This window comes from Bufo bufo, chromosome 1, assembly GCF_905171765.1.
Source record: "Bufo bufo chromosome 1, aBufBuf1.1, whole genome shotgun sequence".
Classification (NCBI taxonomy): Eukaryota; Metazoa; Chordata; class Amphibia; order Anura; family Bufonidae; genus Bufo; species Bufo bufo.
Window position 1 is genome coordinate 438,549,765 of NC_053389.1, and position 25,764 is coordinate 438,575,528.

Sequence of the window (25,764 nt, forward strand, 5' to 3'; positions counted from 1 at the left end):
GTCAAAGGAGGTGAACCCCACAATGTCCGTGCTGCTGGCAAGTCAGAAGAAACCTGAGGAGGGAAGTGTGCAACAATCCATCCCTGCAACCAGAAGTTGCTGCATGAATGCCTCATATGCTCTTATTAAGTGACTGTGGGAGGAAGATCAGGGTCTTATACAAGACTATGGACTGGCTACCAAATGAACACAGAGCAACTGTGGCATATGAATGTTATAGGCGTGTGGCACCAGCAGATTGAAATGCAGCTCAGGAATGCCCAGCTACGTTAAAAATTTAAACAATGGGGGGTCCCACCACATGTTATACCCAGGAGCCTCCACCAAGCTTAATCTGGCCAAGCTGCCAAAAATGGCAGCTGACTTCCACCCCCTATCTCTCCTGTCAGCTTTGCCCCATGCTCAAGGCATAAAATATTAAAAGCATACCTGAGTTTTAAAAACAGATTGCATAATGGCTGTGCTACATTGTAGAATCATAACTGTGAAGGAACAGGCCTTTTTTAGGCTTCTCTAATGTCTTCCTCAGCCATAGTATTCCCTGTTTTAGCTTAACAGCTAGATGCATTTCTCTCACAAGCGGTGGGTGACTTCCTTCTATGGAATCTACCAGTACTGTATGCAAAGACCTCACTTCCCAGCTATCTGTGTTTTCTTCTAGGGAGCTCAGAAGCTGATAAGGAACGAGAGATCAGACTTAGGGCTCATGCACAGGGCTGTTCCCCAGCCGTGCCTGTCTTGCGGCCCGTAAACATCTTGTTCGCGCAGCCATTTGTGCACCACATCAAGGATGCGGACCCGTTCACTTACATGGGTCCACAACCCGGAAGGTGCGAAATGGAGACACAGAACCCCACGGAAGCACTACGGAGTGCTTCCGTGGGGTTTCTGTCCGTCCCTCCATCAGCAAAAAAAAAAAAGAACATGTTTTTTTGGTGTGTTTTTTTTGGTGTGGATGGATTATGAACCTGTAACGGCACCCCGGGCATAAAGGGTAAAAGCCGTTTAAGAGATATTCCCTTTCCAGATGAAAGGCAGCTACTAAAGACACCAATCTTCCGAACTGGAAACCATATGAATGCTGCATACAGCCGAATAGGAAAAACCATATGAAAGGTTTACACTCCTAGCAGTCGAACTGGAACAGCATACAATAAATCCCCCCAAGAATGAGACAAGGCGCCGTGTTGAGGGTCAAGCAGTGGTCAGAATCTCTCTTTACTGAGGGCTACCCGCCCATATTTATGCAGGTCCCCATCTGGTGGACACTCCCCTAGAGGGACCAGATGGAAGACTGTGACACAGGATGGATAAGCAGCAATTCAGGACACACAGACACAATACATCCCCACAATGCATCCTGGTTTCCTCCTCTCTGCCCTGGAGACAACCGAGGAGTAATTCAATTATCTCTCAGGACAAAAGGGAAATCGCCATTGCACACGTGGGGACAACAGGACAGAAATCACTATTCAAATATACAATGTCACAACCATTACAGTAAACATAGACATTTAACATATCCCCAGATAGCTCAGGTCTGAGTGCATATTATTAAATGGCACTCAGACTACACGAATACAGTAGAATCGCCATGGAGCCAAAGTCTTTCACATAGTCTTTTGTTATCCGAATGGGCTCCATGGCATAGCTATCTGGGGTATCACTGTTCAAATAGGGCAAGTATCAAATGACCCGGCTTTTATGTCTTTGCAGGGGAAAATCAAGCGTTTCAACATGGGGCCATAGTCTAAAGGGAGCAGGCGGGCAACCAGGCTTCTTCAATGCAATGTGGCGAGATTGGTCTCGTCACAGAACCCATTCAAGTTGAATGGGTCTGCATCCATCTGTGGCAGCCACACAGATGATGCCCGTGCATTGGGGACTACAAATTGCATTAGCCCCTACAGACACACAGGAGCGTCTCTGCTCTTCAGAAGCAGTGTAGGAGCAGTGCTTCTATCAGGCTCTGGACCTCAGCTAGTTCTGACCCTCCCCCATATCCTGTAAACCATCTTCTGTGTCTCTGTTGCTAGAGATCGATCTAGCCTAATAGGCAGTAGACTGCAAGTTAGGTGGAAGTGAGACCCCTAGTTGCCATGACTTTACAGCTTTTTTTCAGGTAGATGCAGGCAGATTTATTAAATGACGTGGTTTAGAAATTTGCTAATGATACCGTTCTCTATTAAAGAGGACCTTTCATTACAATAAAAAATCTAAACTAAGTATACAGACATGGAGAGCGGCGCCCAGGGATCTCCCTGCACTTACTATTATCCCTGGGGGCCGCTCTGTTCTCCCGGTATAGGCTCCGGTATCTTCAGATTTTTGGCTCAACCGGGAGGAGCCTGCTCTTGTTCTCCTGGGCGTCTCCTTTTCCCAGGCTGTAGCGCTGGCCAATCACAGCGCTCAGCTCATAGCCTGAGAGTTTTTTTTCTCCCAGGCTATGAGCTGAGTTCTGGCCAAAGTCAGCATACTTAGTTTAGATTTTTTATGTAATGAAAGGTCCTCTTTAAATTAAATTGTGTGAAAGTGACTCATTACAGTAACCATTATATTACAAGTGAACCTTTCCCCATTCTTATAACAATTTACATTTATCAGAGTTGTTGCATGATGTTACATGAAAAATGTGGAGCAATTGTGCAGCAATTTTGGTAAAAAATGTTTCCACAATTCTGGAGTGCAATTCTATAGGCCACCCACCCTTTTTCAGAAAGCCATGCTGCTTTCTGGTAAGCCATGCTCGTTATTGGGCTAGGCACAGATAATTTATCTAAATCTATCATCAAATTGCATCACATTTTGATGCAATTTGCACCAAAATAGGTGCTTTGACATTTGTTAATGTGGGCCACTGTTTATTAGGGAGTTTCCTTTTGAGATTAAGTATACGTCTGATGATAGACTTTTTACAATGGGCCCATTCACAACTTCTCAGCGCCCATTTAGGTCTTTATCAGTTTAAATACGCACAAATCAGTTTTCATACCACTCTAAGTGTATCCCCTTTGCCAGCAAAGTTAACTGATATATTAATAAATATTTTATATGATGAATAGCCATCAATACAACCATCCTGTGTACTCTTATACTGTTCTATCAATTTGCTCCATTCAATTAACACCTCAGAGGAATCCCTCTCCAAAGATTATATAAAAATCCATACAAGTCAATTCAAATCTTGGAATAATCCAAGGAAATCAAACATGAAAGATCTAATGTTCTCATCAGTGTTGCCCAGACGCACAAGCTCTTGTGCTACATTTTGAGTTTGTTAATCCAGTTTTGAGCATTGGGCCTGCCTCTGTCACATTTGCACTTACTCAATACTTAAATTATTTCAAGTAGTGGTGATGATAGGGATATATCGTCTCGCAGTGAAGCAAAATTTATAATAGGGCTGTTCAACTATCCAGTCTTAAATAGTACTGGTCTCCTCCTGTGGGGCAGAAGGACCCTTTGATCCCCTCAGGACCAGGGCCAACATATGACTGGAACCTATAGACCCCTATATTTACATCCTTGTGGTCTAAGACTGTTGGATTGGCAAATGAGAATTCTGCATGATTCAACAAACAACTTTGCAAAATGCCCTAAAATGTGATATTAGCGCCATTAGTATGTACTTGTATCCTGATGAGGCTATGTCCCGCTATATGTAATTAATCCCTTAACACATAATGTCATACATGTACGGCATTATGCGGAAGGGTGTGTATGGAGCACGCTGCTGTGCTGAGCCCGCTCCATACGCGGTGGGTGACAATAATATAATACAACAGACACCCGGCCATAATGACTGGCATAGGTGATGATGCAGTAACCGGTCATTTAACCCCTCAGATGCCACAATAAATAGTGGTCGCGGCATCTGTAAGGTTAGGCAGAGAAAGGGGTCTCACTCTGCCTTCCTATTGAAGCCCCTGCAGTGAAATTGTGGGTCTCTGATTGGTTACCATAACAGCCTGGGGCCTACTGAGGATTCCAAGGCCTGTCATGGTAAACTGCCTGTAAAGCTGTGCACAGGGCAAAGCTTCACAGGCAGGCAATAAAAATCGCATAGGCCATAATAGTAAAAGTACAAAAACATTTTTCATATACAAATAAGCAATAATAAAATAAACATAATGGGTTTTGCCGCATTCAAAAATGTCTGAACTGTTAAAATATTAACACATTTTTCCTGCACAGTAAACGCCATAACAAAAAAAAATAAAAAACACAATTCGCCATTTTTAGTCACCTTGTCCCCCAAAAAAATTAAATAACAGTGGTCAGAAAGTCGTACATACCTCAAAAATGGTATCAATAAAAACAATATTGTCCTTCAAAAAACAAGCTTTCCTACTGCCATGTAGTTGGAAATATAAAAAAGTTATGGCATAAAATGGCGATGTAAAGAAAATAATTTTTTATTTAAAGGTTATTTTTTTAAAGTTATAAAACAAAATAAAAACTATACAAATTTGGTATCTCCGTAATCATATTGACTCACAGAATAAGGACATCATGTCATTTTTAGCACACTGTGAACGTCGTAATATCAAAACCCAAAAAACCTTAGCCGAATTGTTTGCTTTGTTTTTTTTCCCCCCACAAAGAATTTTTTTCCCCGCTTTCCAATTCAAGACATGGTAAATTAAATGGTGCCCTTAAAAAAAAAAAGCATCTTGCCCCGCAAAAAATAAGCCCTCATATGACTATGTGAAAGGAAAATATAAAAGTTATGGCTGTCTGAACGTGGGGAGGAAAGATCTAAATAGACCAGGTCCTCCCGGGATTAATACTTTAACTAATTACAGTAATGCATGATAACAGGTTGACGATATTGCACATTTTTTCAATATACTGCATTTAATTATTTTTTGTATTTCACTCTAAATACTCATAAATACTTTTTAATGGAAGACTCTGTATAACTACCCAAGAAGGAAGAGGTATGTCAGGTGGTTTTTGGCTCTTACTCTATCAATTGATCTAGCAGAGAGGTTAGCTGCCTTAATGAGAGCTGTGGCTCATGAGAAAGAAGAAAAGGCTCAGTAATAATATATGTGAATTTCAGTCCATGACCACCTGCCTGCGTCATGGAGACGGGAGGAAGACCTTAAATGTTTAATAAACTTATTCTTTGTCTCCCTTTTGTAAGGGATGCTATTAATAACTAAACTGGTAGGGCCGTATCGTTTTCGTTACTATAGCATTGATTAGTGTAGCATCTCTCCCCTATCTGGGACTCATGACAGCCTGAGAGGATCATTATCACTTCTCAGAATCCTGGAATCCAGCCTGGACAGAATATTAGAAGTGGATTTTCTTCCTTTATTTTTTCCAAGCATAATGCATGACTTTATTTGATACTTGGAGTTTCCCAAAGTCCATTCCATAGTTTAGCTTCCTCAAACACCACTGTTCACTACTCCTTATGGAAACAGGTTAAATGACTTTGCCTCTGTGCTATGCAGCTGTCAGCTTCCCCTCCAGATAGAAGATCATTGATGTGAGCTTCAGTAACAACTTGGATAATTATACTAGTCAAATATTAGAGTTCAGCATCTGATTTGGATTCTGCAGAGTATACTCCAATAAAGGTCTAATTGGCAAAGGAGTTAACCCCTGCAAAGATGTGTTGTTGATTGTTCAGCAGGGACAGTGGTACATCAAACATAAGGGTGAAGATGAGTAGTCTGCTGTAGAGTTGTGAAGATTAATACACCCTATACAATGCCGTTTCAAGCACTCAGCTCATTGAAAGAGAAGATCTTCAATCCAGGCAAAGAAGAGGTGAAGAACACCATAGGAGACTCCCTGGGTCACCTTCAAAGGTAAGAGTTTCCTTTTTCAGTTTTTTTAATTTTCTTGATTTCATGTTTTTTTCTTCTTAAGTTATTTGAGCTTACAATAAAAATATTACAAATACATCAAGAATTGCAAACATTTTTATTTGCGGTAAGCAGTCCAATTTATTTTTGCTTTTTTCAACTATATTTGTATTGGCATATAATATGTATAACATTCTTGTGTTATTTGTATTATTAAAATATTGTATCATAACTCCATCTTAAAATGACATTTGAAAAATCTAACTTCTAAAAATATTGGAAGTATTTTGAAAATATAAAAATAAAATACATGTAAAGCTTGACTTTTTCATAAATTAAACCTAGTCTTTCAAAAAGTTAAATTTTATATGAACGCTATAAAAAATTATTTTCAAAAAGCTACATGGGGTGTGTTATTCATATCAGATTTACCTCATTATCTTCTTTTTCATGCCATGCTATGTGCTTGTTAGTGACTAAACTTTAAATATAAGTTTGTGCACAAAAGTTTGACCAAATTTATTTGCTAATGAAAGTGAAATTCCAGAATCAAAGAATGTTAGTCACCAATGTTTTATTTATATTACTAAATGTATTCATGATACAGTTAAAGATTTAATACTGCTTTTTCAGTTCAGTTGCAAGTCACACACTGAAATATTAATAATAAGCTTGTGAAAATATTAAATAAGTAATCAAAAATTTTAAATGTGGCAAAAATCAAATTTAAATGAATTGTCATTCCTTAATATGAAACAATAATAGTACTGAAAGATGCTATAGGATACTGGTATAATACAGTGTCACATTAATTTTAACTCTGGCTTACTCTAGAGATGTAGCTCTTAAAAATGAAACATTCCAAAAATAAGCAAATAAAAAAACAGCACTGGAATCGTATATAAAGCGCACAATATCAAAAATTCACCCCACTATAATAAAACAGCTGTATGTTATATATAAAACATATAGCATCATTTAGGTTTTTTTTATGCACTTTTTCTTTTCTGCACTTATGTTATATATTCATGTAGTTGTATGTCTGCTTGTTTTATATATTTGTGCAGTATGATTGTGCAGTATGGTTATGATGTTTTATACATCAGAGTTCACTGTGATAACATGTATAAAAAGCTCTTTCATATTTAAATCTTTAATAAAAAGACAAATATACATTTACTATCTCTTTTGTGAATTGTCATTGTTGTCAATGTATTTGTTGCAAGTCATATTATGTAATAATAGGTCAGTCTATGAAAATATCCCAGAAGCAACATTGTATGGACAGTGATTCCAGTTTGACAATCCATATGTATGTGTACAGTATATGATCAATCCATTGCTTGAAATAAGGACACCAATCATGTACATTTCATTTGGAAGCCATTGGATCATCCCCATCCATATTATATCCTGTGGGTAATGCCAGAAATGGCTGTGACAAAACCCCTTTAAGTCATTCACTCATCGAGAATAAAATATTAAATAAAGGTATAAATGTGAAATGTTTCACAGTCAACCCTTTTTTTGCATTTCTGTGTGCAAAATAATATAAAAAAAACATTTTCTCTTTCAATAAGGAAAATCGATGGAAGAAATGTTGAAGAGGACAACATAGAACTTAATGAAGATGGACAACCGGTACACATCCCCACCCACTCGCCTCCCAGATTTGACTGCTACTGCTGTGGACTGCCCAAACGTTACATCATTGCCATTATGAGTGGGCTGGGATTTTGTATTTCCTTTGGAATTAGATGTAACCTTGGTGTGGCCATTGTGGAAATGGTGAATAACAATACTGTTTATGTGGATGGAAAACCAGAGATTCAGGTGAGAGCCATTAGTATCCTATACCGTATATACGTAGTGATCCATATCAAACTTTTTCTTCTCCAAAGAACACTGGCAGTTATTTCTGCCAGTCTACTGAGGAGGTTCCTCTACACAAAATAAAATTCAGAAATAATATTTATTTTTGAAATTCAAAAAGAAATATGACTTGCTAAGTAAAAAAGTATCTAAAATAAATACGAAAGTATATAATGCAACCAATTTATAGTGTACTTTCTAAAATGTCTTCAATTTATTTGCAACACATTTTGACAGGCAGCCCAATTTAACTGGGATCCAGAAACTGTTGGATTGATCCATGGTTCATTTTTTTGGGGATATATTGTCACCCAGATACCAGGAGGATTCATTGCAAACAAGCTTGCTGCCAATAGGTAATTACCGTACATTTTATTCTTGAAGAGGTTCCATGACTCTATCTATCTATCTATCTCATATCTATCTATCTCATATTTATCTATCTATCTATCCCTGACTACACTGCAACTTTTTATAGCACTTCTGATTTACTTTAAATATTGAGCTACAGCTGCACTACAAAGCACTATACCGAGTTGTCTGCAATCTTGTAGACTGCAGCTATCACTCAATAGAGTAGTTCAAATTCAATCAGCAGTGCTACAAAAAGTCACAGTATAGCCCAAGCCTTACTATAAACCTTTAAAATTGTATGATTTTAAACCCATTTTCAGGAAATTCATAGTTAATAGCAGACAGCAGAGGACCCCAGTGTTAGAACAGTATATAGGCCCCTATTTAAAAAAAGAACCTTCCATATGTCTTCAACAGTACACCTCCAGTTATGATCGATGGAATTTATTACTTCAGACCATCACAAATAATTTAATATTACTGACTAAAGATGTCAACTTAAGGGTAAGGTCACACAAAGCATAAATGCTATGGATTTTTGACGATGAAATTGCATGTGGACAATCCACAGCATTTAAGAGTAGTGAAGTGGATGAGATTTTCACAAAGATTTTGGCCAGATATGCTGCAAAGCTGCTATGTGTGGCCGTATTGTTATAGGGAAAGTTGACCCTCTTACCTACGTTGCCTCTGTGCAATTAATTTCACTATTTTGTCAATGCTTGGAAAGCAAACAATTACTGTTGGATTACAGCTGAGTGCTGGGGGTCTCAGTCCCAATATTCTAGCATGCTGTTGACGAACAAAAAGGGATTGTCCAAAGCAGGCACCCTGGATTAAAAAAAACACACACAAATGGATGACAAGATAGGCCTGCACTACAACTTTCGCAAAGCAACTTTAGTTGCAGGCAAGTTGTGCAACTGCAAATAGATAGTAGAGCTCTTGCCTAACTCAAGTTACATACATTTTTCCTGCCGAATGGGAACAAGTTAGACAACAGTTGTGCAAGATTTATTTTCCCATTCACTTCTAGGAAGTTTAACAGTTGTGTAAGGGGCATTGCTAAGGTATCTAAAGATTTGGGGCCCAATGCATATGTATTACATTTTTGAACCAACCCCCGGACCCAGTGCAAAAGGATGGACATAACATTCAGTGCCATCACACATACAGAAGAATACAGCACTAGATATCTCTTACATCCAGTGATGTCTCATCTAATATAAATGTTATTTTTTTGTCTTCTCCGTTTTGGCCCGAACAACACATGGCAACCTCTTTCAGCTGTGTCTCATCTCTGCATAGTTTGTCACACAGACATCTTAGGTTTCTAACTTTTCTATAATCCTCCCCTCCTGGTTCCCCAGCATTGTTATCCTGCTTCTACCCCAATACTGTGCCCCCTGTGTTCTCTAATGCCTCCAAATACCATACTTAAATAAGGCTAGTTCCACATTAGCGTTAGTGAGATCCAGCCGCAAGCTGGCAAATATGCAGAGAATCTGCTGGACTCCAACCGCTAGACTTCACGGCATATTTGTCGGCTTGCGGCTGGATCTCTCTGGGCCCCATTATAGTTAATGGGGTCTGATGGCAATCATCTAGTTTCCGGCAATGCTGGACCCAGAGAGACCCGGCAGGCTGTTCCCTACCAGAACAGCCTGACTGATCTTACTAACGTTAGTATGAAACTAGCCTAACAGTTCTATACTGATAGTCCTTCCCATACTAATAGTGCTCCCAAAAGTCCCACTAATAGTAATAATTCTCTCCCAGAGTACCCTCATTAGTAAAAGTGCCCCCTGATAATGCTGCCCAGGAATGCCCTATTAGTAGTAGTGTAGTGCCTCTATAATTAGTCGTGCTCTCCATATTGTGCCTAATAATAATAATGTGACCCCAGTAGTAATAATGCCCCACAGTGCCCCAGTTGTAATAAAGCCCTTTCATAAGGCTTTGTATTGCCTCCAGTAGTAATAATGCTCCATATAGTGCTTCCAGTAGTTATAATGCCCAGTCTAGAACCACCAGTAGATATAATTCCCTCTAAAGTGCCTCCAGTAATTATAAAGGGACCTGTAGTGCTCACAGTCGTTAAATGCATCCGCTAGTAGCCCCAGTAGATATAATGCCCACAGTAATTATACCCTGTACTTACACTGCTCTCCTGTAGTGCCCAGTGCAAATGCTGCCCCTTGTATTTCTCCCAGTACAAATGTTGCCCCCCCGTACTGTTCCCAGTACCTATGCTGCCACCCTGTAGTGCTCCCAGTACAAATGCTGCCACCCTGTACTGCTCCCAATACATATGCTGCCACCCTGTAGTGCTCCCTGTACAAATGCTGCCCTTTGTAGTGCTCCCTGTACAAATGCTGCCCTTTGTAGTGCTCCCAGTACACATGCTGCCCTTTGTAGTGCTCCCAGTACATTACATATGCTGCCCATTGTACTGTTTCCAGTATAAATGCTGGCCCACTGTAGTGCTCCCAGTACATTTGTTGCCCCCAGTAGTGCTTCCAGTACAAATGCTACCCTCCCGTAGTGCTCCCAGTGTAAATGCATCCCTCCTGTAATGCTCCCAGTACAAATGCTGTGTTGGTGTAGGAAAGTTAGGCCTCATCTCCGTTAAGGAGATCAGGCGCAAATGCCAGCTTTCCACCAGGCAAAACACAGTTGCATGCAATGGTTTTTCTGTCCGGGCGAAACCCAGCATTTATCCTGGAAAGCAGCCGGACCACCACCGGACCTCATTGCAGTCAATGGGGATCTGGCGGTGAAGTAGAGGATCCAGCAGGCAGCTCTGTGCTGGAACAGCCTGCTGGATTTCCTTAAAGGGCTTCTGTCAGCCCACTAAACGTTTTTTTTTGTTTTTGTTTACTAATAATCCCTATACTGCGAGCTCTTCATACATAAGTTAAATAATCATTTCTGTTCAGTAGAATTTGATAAAAAGCGATTTTTAAAATATGCAAATTACCTTGCTACCAGCAAGTAGGGCGGCTACTTGCTGGTAGCAGCCGCATCCTCCGACCCTAATGACGCCCCCTCCGCATTGTGATTGACAGGGCCAGGGAACGGAATCGTTCTATGCTGGCCCTGCCTGTTAGCATTCAAAATCTGGCGCCTGCGCCGCTGCCGTTTGTATCTTCAATCTGCGCAGGCGCACTGAGAGGCGGCCGCTCTCTCCTCAATGCGCCTGCGCCGGGTGTAGATGTGACGTCATCGGCGCAGGCGCATTGAGCATGGAGCGGCCGAGCGAGTGGCCGCCTCTCAGTGCGCCTGCGCAGATTGAAGATAGGTACGGCCGCGGCGCAGGCGCCAGATTTTGAATGCTAACAGGCAGGGCCAGCAGAGAACGATTCCGTTCCCTGGCCCTGTCAATCACAATGCGGAGGGGGCGTCATTAGGGTCGGAGGATGCGGCTGCTACCAGCAAGTAGCCGCCCTACTTGCTGGAGCAAGGTAATTTGCATATTTTAAAAATCGCTTTTTATCAAATTCTACTGAACAGAAATGATTATTTAACTTATGTATGCAGAGCTCGCAGTATAGGGATTATTAGTAAACAAAAACAAAAAAAACGGTTTAGTGGGCTGACAGAAGCTCTTTAACAAAGATGTGAACAAGGTCTTAGATGCTTCTGTTTTGGGAGTTAAACTAATTTGGCTAGCAGGAGGTATAGGTCATGATTGCAGCCGATTCTTCCTTTTCCATTTGGAGAATTGGGCTTCCTATGTTTTTTCCTGTGCCATTCTTGCCTTTGCTCCTGTTTCTTCCTGTGCCATGTTTGCGCTTACCTCTGCTTCCTTCTTAGCAAAGGAACTTCTAACATTATCTTCTTCTGCATTGGCACAGACTTCTATTAGCCTTGTCACATAATGCTGATCTGTGTCGAATTGATCTGGAAGATGGAGATATAAGTTTTGTTGAAGTTGATCAATGTGACCTAACATCTTGGAAGTGTGTAATGTGGAGTTCTGCCTTATTCTTGGCATTTTGTACTAAGGCATGTTTCTTTTGAGTAGAGTCTTTCTCTCAGCCATCCAGTCTCATTTATCATTTTCTATGCCTGTTTTTGCCGTGGAAAATGACTTATATCTATGCCAGCAAGGGAGCTGGCATAGATTTAAAGGGAACCTGTCGCCTCCAAAACACATTTTAAACCGACATCATTACCTTATAGTAGCCCCCAGTGTGTTCCTAATCATGTTTTTCATTCCTTTACTGGTTTAATCAGTGTTTCCGCTATCCTCAGAGTCAGCTTGAAGTCAAGGGGGCAGCGTCCTCCTTGTTTCAAGTCAAGCTAAGCCCGCCCCTTACCCGTCCTCCTTTCACTGTGATTGACATCCTGCTGTGAGGCTGGGATCGTGCAAGTCTCGCGCATGCACGGTGCGCTCCTTGTCACTGCGTGATCCCATCTCCGGCTCCTGCACTCAGCCGGCTGCTTCCCCCCCCTCTGCGCATGTGCTGGGCGCGCACGATGAAAAAGCCTGGCGCATGCGCAGAGAGAGGAAAGCGGTCAGCTGAGTGCGGGAGCCGGAGACGATCTTAACAAATGACCCCATATGTATTAGGGTTGTCACGATACCAAAATTTTGATTCAAATTTGATACCATAAAAAAGTATTGCGATACTCGATACCATTTGAAAAAAAATAAAACGCCAAAAAAGCCGTGTGATTTCCACATTTTATGGAACATCCGGCACATAATAGAACAGTCCTATACTATTTTTGAGGGGAACAAGGTGACTAAAAATGGCGAATCGCTTGGTTTAGATTTTTTTTCTGTAACGGCGTTCACCGCATAGGAAACATTTTTTAATATTTAAATAGTTTGCACTTTTTAGGGCGTGACGATATGTAATATATTTATTTGTTATTGTTTGTAAATTTAATATGTAAACTTGGGAAAGGGGGTGATTTAAACGTTTAGTATTTTGGCGTTTTTTTTTACTTTATTTTTATATTGCCACCAATGAAGAGGAGGGGAGAGGACCCTGTGGCCACTGCCACCAATTAATATAACAATGGGGTGGGGTGGTGCCTGTGGCCACTGAGCCACCAATGATACTAATACTGGGGGGGCCACTAACCACCAATTAATGTAAAACACATTAATTCAAGTATAGGCAGCGGGTGCCAGTAGCGGTATAACATACCTGGCACCTGGCCTCTATAACAGGGCATTGCCACGGTTAATTGCCGCGGTTCGGGGGATCGCATGCTCTGTTATTGAGGACTGGTATGTTATACCACCGCCAGCACCCGCTGCCTATACTTGAATTCATGTGTTTTACATTCATTGGTGGCGCATTGGCCACAGTCCCTCCCCTCCTCCTCGCTGCTACCGCGTCTCTCCACTGTGCTGGTGAAGAGAACATGGCGTGCGATGAGAGCGGCGCATTGCATGTTCTCTAACTGATACTAGGCTGTGCAGCAGCGCAGCCTAGTATCGTTAAATAGTAAGACCCGGTATCGTATCGATCTGGGTCTAAAAGTATTGATTGGGTATCGATACTTTGATACCCGGTGCAATTCTAATATGTATATACATGCAGATGCTGTAGACTTAGGTTTAGGACTATTCTGCCACTGATGCACGTGTGAGAAGTATCTGATGAGTGTGAGTGGCAATCTCTTGTACAAGCAATGGAAGGTAGTGAACTCGCTATAATTATTCCCCTTATAATGCCAATTGCATGTAAAATCCAGTGAGGGAGATGCAATCGATATGCCTTTAGGTAATGTATTGAATGTACTTTACCTTGAGAAATGATTGTAGAAGTCAAAGGAAAATCCTATCTCCAGCTCTAATGCATGTTTGACAAACAGGAAAATACTGAAGGACACAGGATGTCAGCTCACAAAAAAGAGAAGTTACAAGATGTAATGACATCATGAAATACAACCATAGATAACTTACATAAAACTAAATATAAAGGTGGCCACTAAATGGCAGCAAATCACAAAGTATAGTAGATAAATATAACACAGAATGCAATATTGAATTCTAGTTTGAGAAACCATTAGCTGGGATAGCACACTGAATATGGATGTGATCAGTACATTAAAGTTCATGTACACAGCGTATGCATGGTCTCTTCTTTATAGATGTTCATATAAACAAAATCATATACCGGCTTCCCCCGAGATGTTAGTTTTGTGAATTTAATTACGTAAGCTTAACCTCTTGGGGACACATGATGTACCGGTACGTCATGATGTCCTGGTACTTAAGGACACATGACGTACCGGTACGTCATGTGTAGTTCCAATCACCGGCGGGCGGTGATCGGAACAAGGTGCCTTCTCAAATCATTGAGCTGGCACCCTGGGACAAAGCAGGCACCCTGCAGTTTGTAGCGATCCGTCCTTCCGCTATTTCGCCGTGCCGGTGGACCGCCGCTCCGTCCCCATTGACTATAATGGGGACGGGGCGGAGCTCCGTCGCAGTACGGCAGTTCGCGGTGAGAGGCAGCCGGACTAAAAAGTCGGACATGTAGGACTTTTAGTCCGGCGGCCTTTCGCCGTGCACTGCCGTGGTGCGCCGGAGCTCCATATAGACATCTGCTGTGGGAATACTGTAACCCTTTCTGGTGCCTGTCCGCATATTTCTCCACAGCTACCCTTCCTTGACTGCATACTAATTTACTGCTACTTTTGGCATTAAAAGGTTAATGAATGATCTCATTCTGGACCGTGAAGGATGTCCAACATCATAAATCTTTTCCCACTGATTTCTCTACTCCACTCTGTCAGATTTATGATATACTTTGATATCCTTTTTGATTTCCTTTGATGTCTGGCATCCATCCAAACAGTTAATGTTGTGAGGGGGCCTATGGACCCCCCTGGCTTGTGGGCTTAGTCGCAACCACAACTGCCGTGACCCTTATAATTACTTTTTCACCTTGGACAAGCCCTATTTAAGTGGTTTACCTATTGCATCAACCTATCTGATAACTTTCTGACCGGTGGGGGTCCACCCACTGATTATAAGAATGATAACGTTAACATATTAAAGTGCCACCCCTGACAGCTTGTTAATACAGCCCTGCCTATTCCTAACATAGCGGGGCAGAATTACTAATACTGTCTAATAAGACAGAGTAAACTTAGACTGTCTTAAGCTGCCCTAGATTTATTACAGTGGCTGATGCTGGAGGATAAATCTGACACGCCAAAAAAACTGCCTAGTTTCCACCACCTATTTGTTGGCTTAGTTAACGCCAAAAAATGCACCAAAATTTTGATACATGCATCGCCTTTAAGTGGCCCATTTCCTGTGAAGCCACACCCCTTGCCCAGTAAGTCACGATTACTTGTCGGATGAGGCCTAAAAAGTGCCTGAGTGTCTAAAACACTTATTAAAAGCATTGCAAAGCATGTACACCAGTTTTATGACTGCCTTGCTCCAAAAGGTGGCGCATTCTGAATAGTAAATCACCACTGTCTATCAGTAATCGAATGGAATACTCAGCCTCAAAACTTAGCCTAAGTATGAGTCCATGTAATTGATGTATTAAAGGGGTTCCCCAGAATGCTATGCCTAGGCCATGTGACCGATGAATAAGGCGTCGCATACCTAGGAAGAGGCAGAAGCACTCACAGATACAGCTGATCGACCATCAATATCCCGGAGAACCCCTTTAAGTTGTAAATGTCTTAGATATGTACAGATCTGTTTTTTGTTAAATATAGCAAATGCCAATCATTTTTACTATATGGCAGCTAGAATTTATTTTAATTTTTCAAGTCTTGGTCTAAGTTTTAACCTGGCTTCAGTTACCTTGATAGGACACTATTTAGCTATTAGTGGCATGAAGACTGTGGTTCATGTACAGTGTCTTGTTGTAATGGTTACATGGATGCTGTGATATAGTGCTGCTACTGGGTCAGCTCAGTTTCCTGACCCATCAGATATACAGTGCTGCCCATAATTATTCATACCCCTGGCAAATTTTAACTTAAAGTTACTTTTATCCAACCAGCAAGTAATTTTTTGACGGGAAAGGACATAGGTGTCTCCCAAAAGATAATAAGGCGATGTACAAGTGGCATTATTGTGGAAAAAAAAACATTTCTCAGCTTTTATTTACATTTGAGCAAAGTGTCCAGTCCAAAATTATTCATACCCTTCTCAATAATCAATAGAAAAGCCTTTATTGGCTATTACAGCAATCAAACGCTTCCTATAATTGCAGACCAGCTTTTTGCATGTCTCCACAGGTATTTTTGCCCATTCATCTTTAGCAATGAGCTCCAAATCTTTCAGGTTGGAAGGTCTTCTTGCCATCACCCTGATCTTTAGCTCCTTCCACAGATTCTCAATTGGAGTAAAGTCTGGATTTTGGCTGGGCCACTCCAAAACTTTAATGTTGTGTCTGCTAACCATTTCTTCACCACTTTTGCTGTGTGTTTTGGGTCATTGTCATGCTGAAATGTCCACTGGTGCCCAAGGCCAAGTTTCTCTGCAGACTGCCTGATGTTGTCGTTGAGAATACTCATGTATCGCTCTTTTTTCATGGTGCCGTTTACTGTGATTAGGTTCCTTGGTCCATTGGCTGAAAAACACCCCCAAACACCATGTTTGACAGGGAAAATTGTGTTCTTTGGGTTGAAGGCTTCTCCTTTTTTACGCCAAATGAAGGAAACATCATTGTGACCAAACAATTAAATTTTTGTTTCATCTGACCATAACACAGAAAACCAGAAGTCTTCTTCTTTGTCCAGATGAGCTTTTGCAAAGGCCAAGCTAGCTTTTGTGTGCCTAATCTGGCAACTAAAATTTTATGTTGATAAGTGCAAGATAATGCACCTGGGGCGTAAAAACCCAAGAGCAGAATATAAAATCAGTGATACAATCCTAACCTCAGTATCTGAGGAAAGGGATTTTAGGGGTCATTATTTCAGAAGACTTAAAGGTTGGCAGACAATGTCATAGAGCAGCAGGAAATGCTAGCAGAATGCTTGGGTGTATAGGGAGAGGCATTACTAGTAGAAAAAGGGAGGTGCTCATGCCGCTCTACAGAGCACTAGTGAGACCTCATTTGGAGTATTGTGCGCAGTACTGGAGACCATATCTCCAGAAGGATATTGATACTTTGGAGAGAGTTCAGAGAAGAGCTACTAAATTAGTACATGGATTGCAAGATAAAACTTACCAGGAAAGATTAAAGGACCTTAAAATATATAGCTTGGAAGAAAGACGAGACAGAGGGGATATGATAGAAACTTTTAAATACATAAAGGGAATCAACAAGGTAAAAGAGGAGAGAATATTTAAAAGAAGAAAAACTGCTACAAGAGGACATAGTTTTAAATTAGAGGGGCAAAGGTTTAAAAGTAATATCAGGAAGTATTACTTTACTAAGAGAGTAGTGGATGCATGGAATAGCCTTCCTGCAGAAGTGGTAGCTGCAAATACAGTGAAGGAGTTTAAGCATGCATGGGATAGGCATAAGGCCATCCTTCATATAAGAGAGGGCCAGGGGCTATTCATAGTATTCAGTATATTGGGCAGACTAGATGGGCCAAATGGTTCTTATCTGCCGACACATTCTATGTGCAGTGTCCGTTGGATTGTCTGCCTTGAGACATTGCCACCAGCAGAGCCCAGATTGACCAGGATGGCCTTGGTGATCCTTGGATTCTTTTTCACCTCTCTAACTATCCTCCTGGCCAGCACAGGTGTCACTTTTGGCTTCCGACCAAATGTAAATAAAAGCTGAGAAATGTTTTTTTTTTTCCACAATAATGCCTCTTGTACATCGTCTTATTATCTTTGGGAGACACCTATAGTATGTCATTTCCCGTCAAAAAATTACTTGCTGGTTGAATAAAAGTAACTATAAGTCAAAATTTGCCAGGGTTATGAATAATTATGGGCGGCACTGTATGTAATCGTGAAAAATTTTCCATTATTAACCCCTGGCTTTCTTAAAGGGGTTGTCTGAGATAAATCTCGGACAAGCCCTACAATAGCCTAAAATAAAAATTAATCTCTCCCCCTTTCTCCAGTGCCATTCTCTTCTGTGCTAGCTGGTTCTCCTACCACTTCAGCCAATCACAGTCCTCAGTGGTTTAACGCTGAGGACAGTAGTTGGCTGCAGCAGTGATATTCCGTATACCAGCACTTTAGAGTGTTGGTGATGTGCACAGTAATAGGCAAGTATATGAAACATCACTGGCCCTCTCTCTCAGAAGGCTGATATCCTTACCAAAGGGTCTGCGGCTCAGTCTGTGGCTGGCTCCCTGGTCAAGGGCTGGTGACCCAGGATCTATGGCAGAGTATTGCTGGCTCAGCAACTTCTTCTGATCACTCATGCAGTCTGGTAGGGTCTCTCCTACTAAACACTGGTCCCTATCTGCAGTCTGGCAGAGTCTCTCCTATTAAACACTGGTCCCTATCTGCCGTCTGGCAGATTCTCTCCTACTAAAGACTGGTCAATCATGCAGTCTGGCAGAGTCTCCCCTACTAAACACTGGTCCCTGTCTGCAGTCTGGCAGAGTCTCTCCCACTAAACACTGGTCCCTATCTGCAGTCTGGCAGAGTCTCTTCTATTAAACACTGGTCCCTATATGCAGTCTGGCAGAGTCTCTTCTACTGAACACTGGTCCCTATCTGCAGTCTGGCAGAGTCTCTCCCACTAAACACTGGTCCCTATCTGCAGTCTGGCAAAGTCTTTCCTACTAAACACTGGTCCCTATCTGCAATCTGGCAGAGTCTCTCCCACTAAACACTGGTCCCTATCTGCAGTCTGGCAAAGTCTTTCCTACTAAACACTGGTCCCTATCTGCAGTCTGGCAGAGTCTCTTCTACTAAACACTGGTCCCTATCTGCAGTCTGGCAGAGTCTCTCCCACTAAACACTGGTCCCTATCTGCAGTCTGGCAAAGTCTTTCCTACTAAACACTGGTCCCTATCTGCAGTCTGGCAGAGTCTCTTCTACTAAACACTGGTCCTTATCTGCAGTCTGGCAGAGTTTCTCCTACTAAACACTGGTCCCTATTTGCAGTCTGGTAGAGTCTCTTCTACTAAACACTGGTCCCTATCTGCAGTCTGGCAGAATCTCTCCTACTAAACACTGGTGTCTATCTGCAGTCTAGTAAAGTCTCTTCTACTAAACACTGGTCCCTATCTGCAGTCTGGCAGAGTCTCTCCTACGAAACACTAGTCCCTATCTGCAGTCTGGCAGAATCTCTCCTATTTGCAGTCTGGCAGAGTTTCTCCTACTAAACACTGGTCCCTGTCTGCAGTCTGGCAGAGTCTCTCCTACTAAACACTGGTCCCTATCTGCAGTCTGGCAGAGTATCTTCTACTAAACAATGGTCCCTATCTGCAGACCACTAGGGGCTGACTGTTCCACTTTTATTCCGTTTCTAACTGATCCAAAGCCTTCTAGTAGGAGAGATGAAGCTGGAAAATCACAACCTAACAGAACCAATGCCAAGTCATTTACTGTAACTAAGCAGTTTGGATAGGTAAAAAAACATCTGACAGTGCTAAACCAGATGGTCAAAAGTTCATTGTGTCTGTTTTTTCCCTCCAAAACTTAGCTCTGCATAGTCCCTAATGACAGCAATGGAAAATTACAAGCCACAGGCTGGAAAGTCCCTAAGTCTCTCAGTATTAGTTGGCTGTGCATTAACCTTTTCCACTGTGCAGTGCAAATACTGTGCAATAACAGTGCAAATGAACAGGAGAAAGGTAAACAAAGGCATAAATCACAGTACAAGTTAACATTTCTAAGTTCAATAAAGTAGGGAGCTGATAGTTTTGCATAGCAGCAATAGGGGAAAATGTCCACTAAAGTCGAGACTCCAAAGTACCCTTGTTCCAGGGCACTACACAGAGAATGGTGGAAGGCAAATGGGGGAAAATATATTTTTAAGCTATTGCAGGACTTGTGCAATATTTTTAATTATCTTGGACAACTCCTTTATGAAGTTTAGTAAATAAACAGTTTGGGATCCCTCCCTATATATCCTATTATGACATATAGAGATTGAGGAGGGTCCTGTGCCCTAGGCCACTCTTTATTGGCCAGAACAGCATTGGCTCTTGTTCTGGCGGACTTGGCCCGTTCATGCATTTCAGGTATGTAAAAGCAAGTCGTAGCTTCTGCCCGTGATAACAGCTGATCTTTGCTTTGGGGTTTCTGAAGTCAGACCCAAGTTCACCATTGGGCTAGCTTCAAGTAAAAAATGGGATGGAAGAGCCCCTTTAGGGTCCATTCACCGTCCGCAAAATGGGTCTGCATCCGTTCCGCAATTTTGCGGAACGGGTGTGAACCCATTCATTTTCAATGGAGCCGCAAAAGCCATTTCTATTATAGTGCCGGCCATGTGCAGTCCGCAAAATGCAGAACGCACATGGCAGGTGTCCGTTGCGGACGTGTGAATGGACCCTAAAACTGATTTTCTGTATTTTAATATTTGAGTTTATGGTACTGTCCTATGTATGGTTCTTGTGTTTTGTAAAAAAAAAAAAAAGAATGTATGAAGTAGTAAAACATTCAAGTTGTTCTTCAGGATTTTGATATTGATAGCCTATCCCCAGGATAGGTCATCAAAATCTGATCTGTGGGGGTCCGACTCCTGGCACCCCTGCCAATCAGCTGTATGAAGAGGCCACTGTGCTTCTTGAGTGCTTAGGCCTCTTCCTAGGCCATGTGACATCACATTCATCAATCACATGGCCTAGACGCAGCTCAGTCCCATTCAAGTGAAGGATGAGTTGCAATACCAAGCACAACCACTATCCAATGAACGCTGCTGTGCTTGGTAAGCTGTAAGGAGGCTGCGGCACTCACCAGTGAGCTTCATGGCTTCCTCAAACAGCTAATTGTCGGGGGGTTCAATAATGCACTGTTCTCTAGCATCAGAATTCTAATATTAGTTAAAGGTCCATTCAAATGTGTTAGATTTGGTTCAGATTCTGTGACACAATGTGCATCAAATCTGATGACAATCCTCATTCCATACATGTGAAAAGAGTTTCTGCAACCCTCTTCTCATGCTACCCAAAAATTTGATGCAGAATTTATCCATGCCAATCAGTAGAATTCTACTTATTTTGCATGGAAAAAGTTAAGAATTAACACCATCAGGGGCATAACTAGAAATATCTTGGCCTCATAGCAAATTTTTAAACACACTCCCCCTCCCGTGGCTAGTCAAGACTGCCCTTGTTCGCCATACACCCACTCAGTCATTTAAAAAACATAAAAATAATAATACTTACTAGTACTGGACAGCAGGTGGGGGTCAAGGGTTTACTTTACAGTATGCTGCCCGGGCTCTGTATGCCCCTTTAGTGCCCCACACAGTAGTTATTCCCCTTTAGTGCTCCCTTAGTGCCTCCATGCAGTACAATGCTGCCTTAGTTCCCAAACATAGTAGAATGCCCCCTTAATGCTCCTACACTGCAGTTATGCCCTCTTAGTACCCCCTTTAGAGTAGTGAAGCCCCTGTAGTGTTAATAAGGTAAAAAATGCCCTACCAGTGATGGCTAACCTCCGGCACTCCGGCTATGGTGAAACTAGGACTCCCAGCATGTTCCATTCATTTTTTATGGAGTTCTGAGAACGGCCAAGCAAGTGTACATCTTGGGAGTCGTAGTTTTACCACAGCTGTAGTGCCGGAGGCTAGCCATCACAGCCTTAGCCCCTTTCCCATGATGAACGGAGCACATCATGCTCTCCCCAGCAGCGGGCGTGATACAGTGATGTAATCGTTCCTGCTAAGCTGAGCAGAGGAGCGCACAGGCTCGTTCTTGCTGCTGGTGGGAAGATGGCAGACATAGCAGCCAGACAATGGGCTGAACTATAGGCCCGATGTACGGCTGCTGAGTTTATGCGTTCCGACCCAACTAGCAGTTTACACACACAGTCATCATTACTGGCAGAGGAGGCTTTGGCCTGACACTATAACTGTTACAGTGGTAGTTCCACCCCTGAGCACCATCGAATAACAATGGGGCTAATTCTTGTGCAGATCTGCTGCACGTCGGCAGATATCAGCCTTAGGAATATGCCATAAATATAGGTGGAATTAAAAGCCAGCATGTGAACATAGCTTTAAGGCCCTTTTATGTACATTTTCCCAATCATTGCCCCATGATCAGCTGTTGCTTGCATCTTTCATGCTGGCATAAAAATGGTCATTTGTCAGCGGCATATCTCCTTATGTCAACATAGTGGGGATCATTTACTAACATTTTTATGCCAGTTTTTGTCATAAGAAAAAGTCACAAGACCCCTATTAGGGCTTCCTCACAAGTTGAGGTGGCGGGGGCCAGAATATCAGCCACAGCAAAACATTTACACCTGGAAACTAGTTTTCCACTCCAGGCTCGTAGACTGCCGAATATGTGCCTCCCCTGGTGGTTCCTGTTAAAACTGTTTTATGCTGTTTACAATGCTTAATTTTTTATTTTTTCTCTCGTAGGGTATTTGGTGCTGCTATTTTTTTAACCTCTGTCCTAAATATGCTGATACCTTCAGCAGCAAAATCTCATTATGGATGTGTGATATCTGTTCGTGTTGTACAAGGACTTGTTGAGGTAGGTGGTAAATATGTGATCATAGTTGCACATATAGCTTTGAGGTTCTTGTCCCATGTGTTTTTTTTTAAATCTTTTTTCAGGGTGTGACATACCCAGCATGCCATGGATTGTGGAGTAAATGGGCACCTCCCTTGGAGAGAAGCAGACTAGCAACCACTTCTTTTTGTGGTAATACAGCCTTTCTTTTCAATCATGTGTTAGTTAAGCCAGCCTTTAATTAACCTCCCCCACGTGCCCATTACATGCATCAGTGTCTCAGCTGATCCTTGTATGTTTATTTCAGGCTACATTTCCACTGAAAACAAGGGGATAGGTAAACAAATGTGTACATTTCAGATAATCGCCACCCTAGGCAAATGCCTTGCCCCAGATATCTCAAAAAGTGAATGAACCCTAAAAATGAACCTTTTTTGGTATATCTAAAAATCAGAGAGCGCTGTCAGCAACTCAAGCCTAAAAATCGCTAGCGCCAGTGCATATAAGCATCGATCTGTGTGTGGCTAGAGAACTAAGCGGTGTGTACTTCCCACTTTAGTCCAAAAAATGGCCAAATGCCAAGTCCTGTGTAGTCCGTTCTCTTCACTGACAGTAGTCATTACATAAATGTAAAGCGCCCATTACCCCTGATGCAGCCAGGTTACTGGCAAAACATGTTGGGGGGGCAGTTAGCTGGTTTTATGTGTCTAGCGCTGAGAGCTTTCTGAGAGCGTATTTTATGCGGGAAAATCTGCAGTTTTTATTGATACCATTTTTGGAGTGTGTAAGACTTTCTGATCACTTTTTACTTTTTTCCATAATGCAGTTTTTCATATGGGATAAATATTTTGATTTTAATAGTGTGGGCATTTTCAGATGCAGCAATGCCTATGATGTTTATTTTTTATTATTTATTTTTATTTTGGGGAAAGGGGAGTTATCAGAATTTTTATATTTTTAAAAACTTTTCTTTACTTTTTTTTTTACAGCCCCAATAGCCTAACATCATGCATTCATTAGATTGCCACTTCGATTTGTCAATGCCAATAAATCCATTGACAAATAGATGATTCGGTATATTGGAATGTAGTGCTGCCATCTGCAGGCCCAAATTGGAATATACCTGTGAAAGGCATCAGATCTTTAATTAGGCTCCAGCCTATAACAATTAATAAATGACCTCACCAATCACTGCGTTGGGGAGCCGTTCCAGGCTCGGAAGCGATGCGCTTCTGGATTTTGCGCTCTCAGATGCCATGGTCACATTTGACCACAGCATCTGAGGGGTTAAATGCCTGAGATTGGCATTATCGTAGATATCAGAGATTAGCCACGGGTGTCTGCTGTATGAGACTTTAAAGATCCAATTTCCACAGTACTATTACTGCAGAAGCCGGGAAAGGGTTAACAGTGAATTTCCTAGTGACAGGTTCCCTTTAAGTCCTACTTGTGGCAGGATTTTTCTGTAATAGGAACACAGTGATTTTCTCATACACTGCAATGGTAAGCCACTGAGGTTTATGGTAGAAGCAATTTAATATTCACATGTATAAGCCCGTTAGGGGGGCCAAAGTTAAAAAAAAATATTTTTGAAGAAATAAAAAGAAAAGTTAAATATCGCACCATTTCATATATCACAATCTAAATTCCCCATTAGTATGTCTTTGGAGTTTGGGAAGAAACCGACGCAAACACAGGGAGAACTTACAAAGTCCATGTAGATGTTGTCCTTGGTCAGATTTAAACCTAGGACCCCAGCGCTGCAAGGCACCAGTGCTAACCACTGAGCCTTCATGCTGCCCCAATAGGGAGAGAGCTGTGGCAGAAAAGACATGCCAGCCTGAAGAGAATCTAGCAGAGCAATTGCAGCAATGAATGGAGAGATCTCTGGATCTATGTGAAGTACAGGGCTGGTTCTTGCTTTGTTAGAAAGAGATAGTCATGTACTATTTTGTTAATGCAACACACAAATACGGTTTCATCTGTACTTTTATATTGCAGGGTCGTACGCTGGTGCGGTAATCGCAATGCCATTAGCAGGGATACTTGTACAATATATCGGTTGGTCTTCTGTCTTTTACATTTATGGTAAGTTTTGTTTTCCTATGTGTTTGCATATCCTAAATAGAAAATATGGTACCTAGTATTTTTTACCTGTTTCTTACTGAACTTAAAGGGGTTGTCAGAGCTTAACTCGGACATATCCTTATTTTTACCCAGGCAGCACCCCTGATGTTGGCATCGGAGCATCTCATGCTCCGATGCGCTCTCTTGCCCTGCGCTAGATCGTGCAGGGCACGGGCTCTTTTTTTTTTTACAATAACACACTGCTGGGCGGAAGCTTCCGTCCGGCAGTGTGTTCGGTGACGTCACCGGCTCAGATGGGCGTGCTTTAGCACTGCCCTAGCCGTTTTACTGGCTAGGGAAGCGCTAAAGCCCGCCCATCAATGCCGGTGATGTCACCGGGCTTCCTGGCAGCCCCACGGAGAGCCTGGTACATCACCGCAACTCTTGAAAATGCCTTTGCCTTGCACGATTTAGCGCAGGGCAAAGGAGAGCATCGGAGCATGAACTGCTCCGATGCTCAAGTCAGGGGGGCTGCCGGGGTGAAAATGGAGGTATGTCCGGGTTCAGCTCTGAACCCTGAAAACCCCTTTTAAAAAAAATGCTGCTGTATGTAGAAACTTTGTAGTATGCAAGTAATCTTTTGTGGAGATCCAGTGGTGTTGCTCTTTTATCATATCACCTATTATATTTTATTTTTGGAATGTATGACTGTTTTTTTATTTATATATTATTTTTCTATATGGCATTATAGGGCAGTCATCTTGCCTGTGCTGCTACTCTGATAAGTTCAGTTGTATAAAGAGGAACCGAAAAACTCCTAATATGTCTGTTTTGCTAAATAATTGTATTCCCCTTGCAATAATGATTCTGGGGCCTCATTTCACATGACTCTATATTTTTCCATTCCTCAGTTATTGCTGTTAGAAGTTTATTAATACGTTTTCCACTGGGGAGTTACCAGAAGGGTTGTGTTCTTGCAGTTTAACACTGTCCAGTCATTGCAGCCATTGTGAGACTGTGCAAGGACCACCCTCCTCAACTGGTAACACCTAGTTGCATATTCATTTATGAACCTCTAGTAGCAAAGAATAGATGCTCTAGA

The 25,764-nt window shown here is 41.9% G+C and overlaps 1 protein-coding gene across 1 annotated transcript in view; it reads left to right on the forward strand.

Annotated features, from left to right (window-relative positions):
- The first annotated feature begins 5,693 nt into the window (after positions 1-5,693).
- Positions 5,694-25,764, forward strand: part of SLC17A8 (solute carrier family 17 member 8) — a 44,354-nt gene continuing 24,283 nt past the window's right edge. Inside the window, exons 1-6 of the mRNA XM_040415701.1 lie at positions 5,694-5,825; positions 7,403-7,655; positions 7,932-8,050; positions 22,502-22,616; positions 22,700-22,787; positions 24,597-24,683. Of these exons, the coding sequence (XP_040271635.1) occupies positions 5,725-5,825; positions 7,403-7,655; positions 7,932-8,050; positions 22,502-22,616; positions 22,700-22,787; positions 24,597-24,683 (763 nt within the window). The 5' untranslated portion in view covers positions 5,694-5,724. The remainder of the gene's footprint in view (positions 5,826-7,402; positions 7,656-7,931; positions 8,051-22,501; positions 22,617-22,699; positions 22,788-24,596; positions 24,684-25,764) is intronic.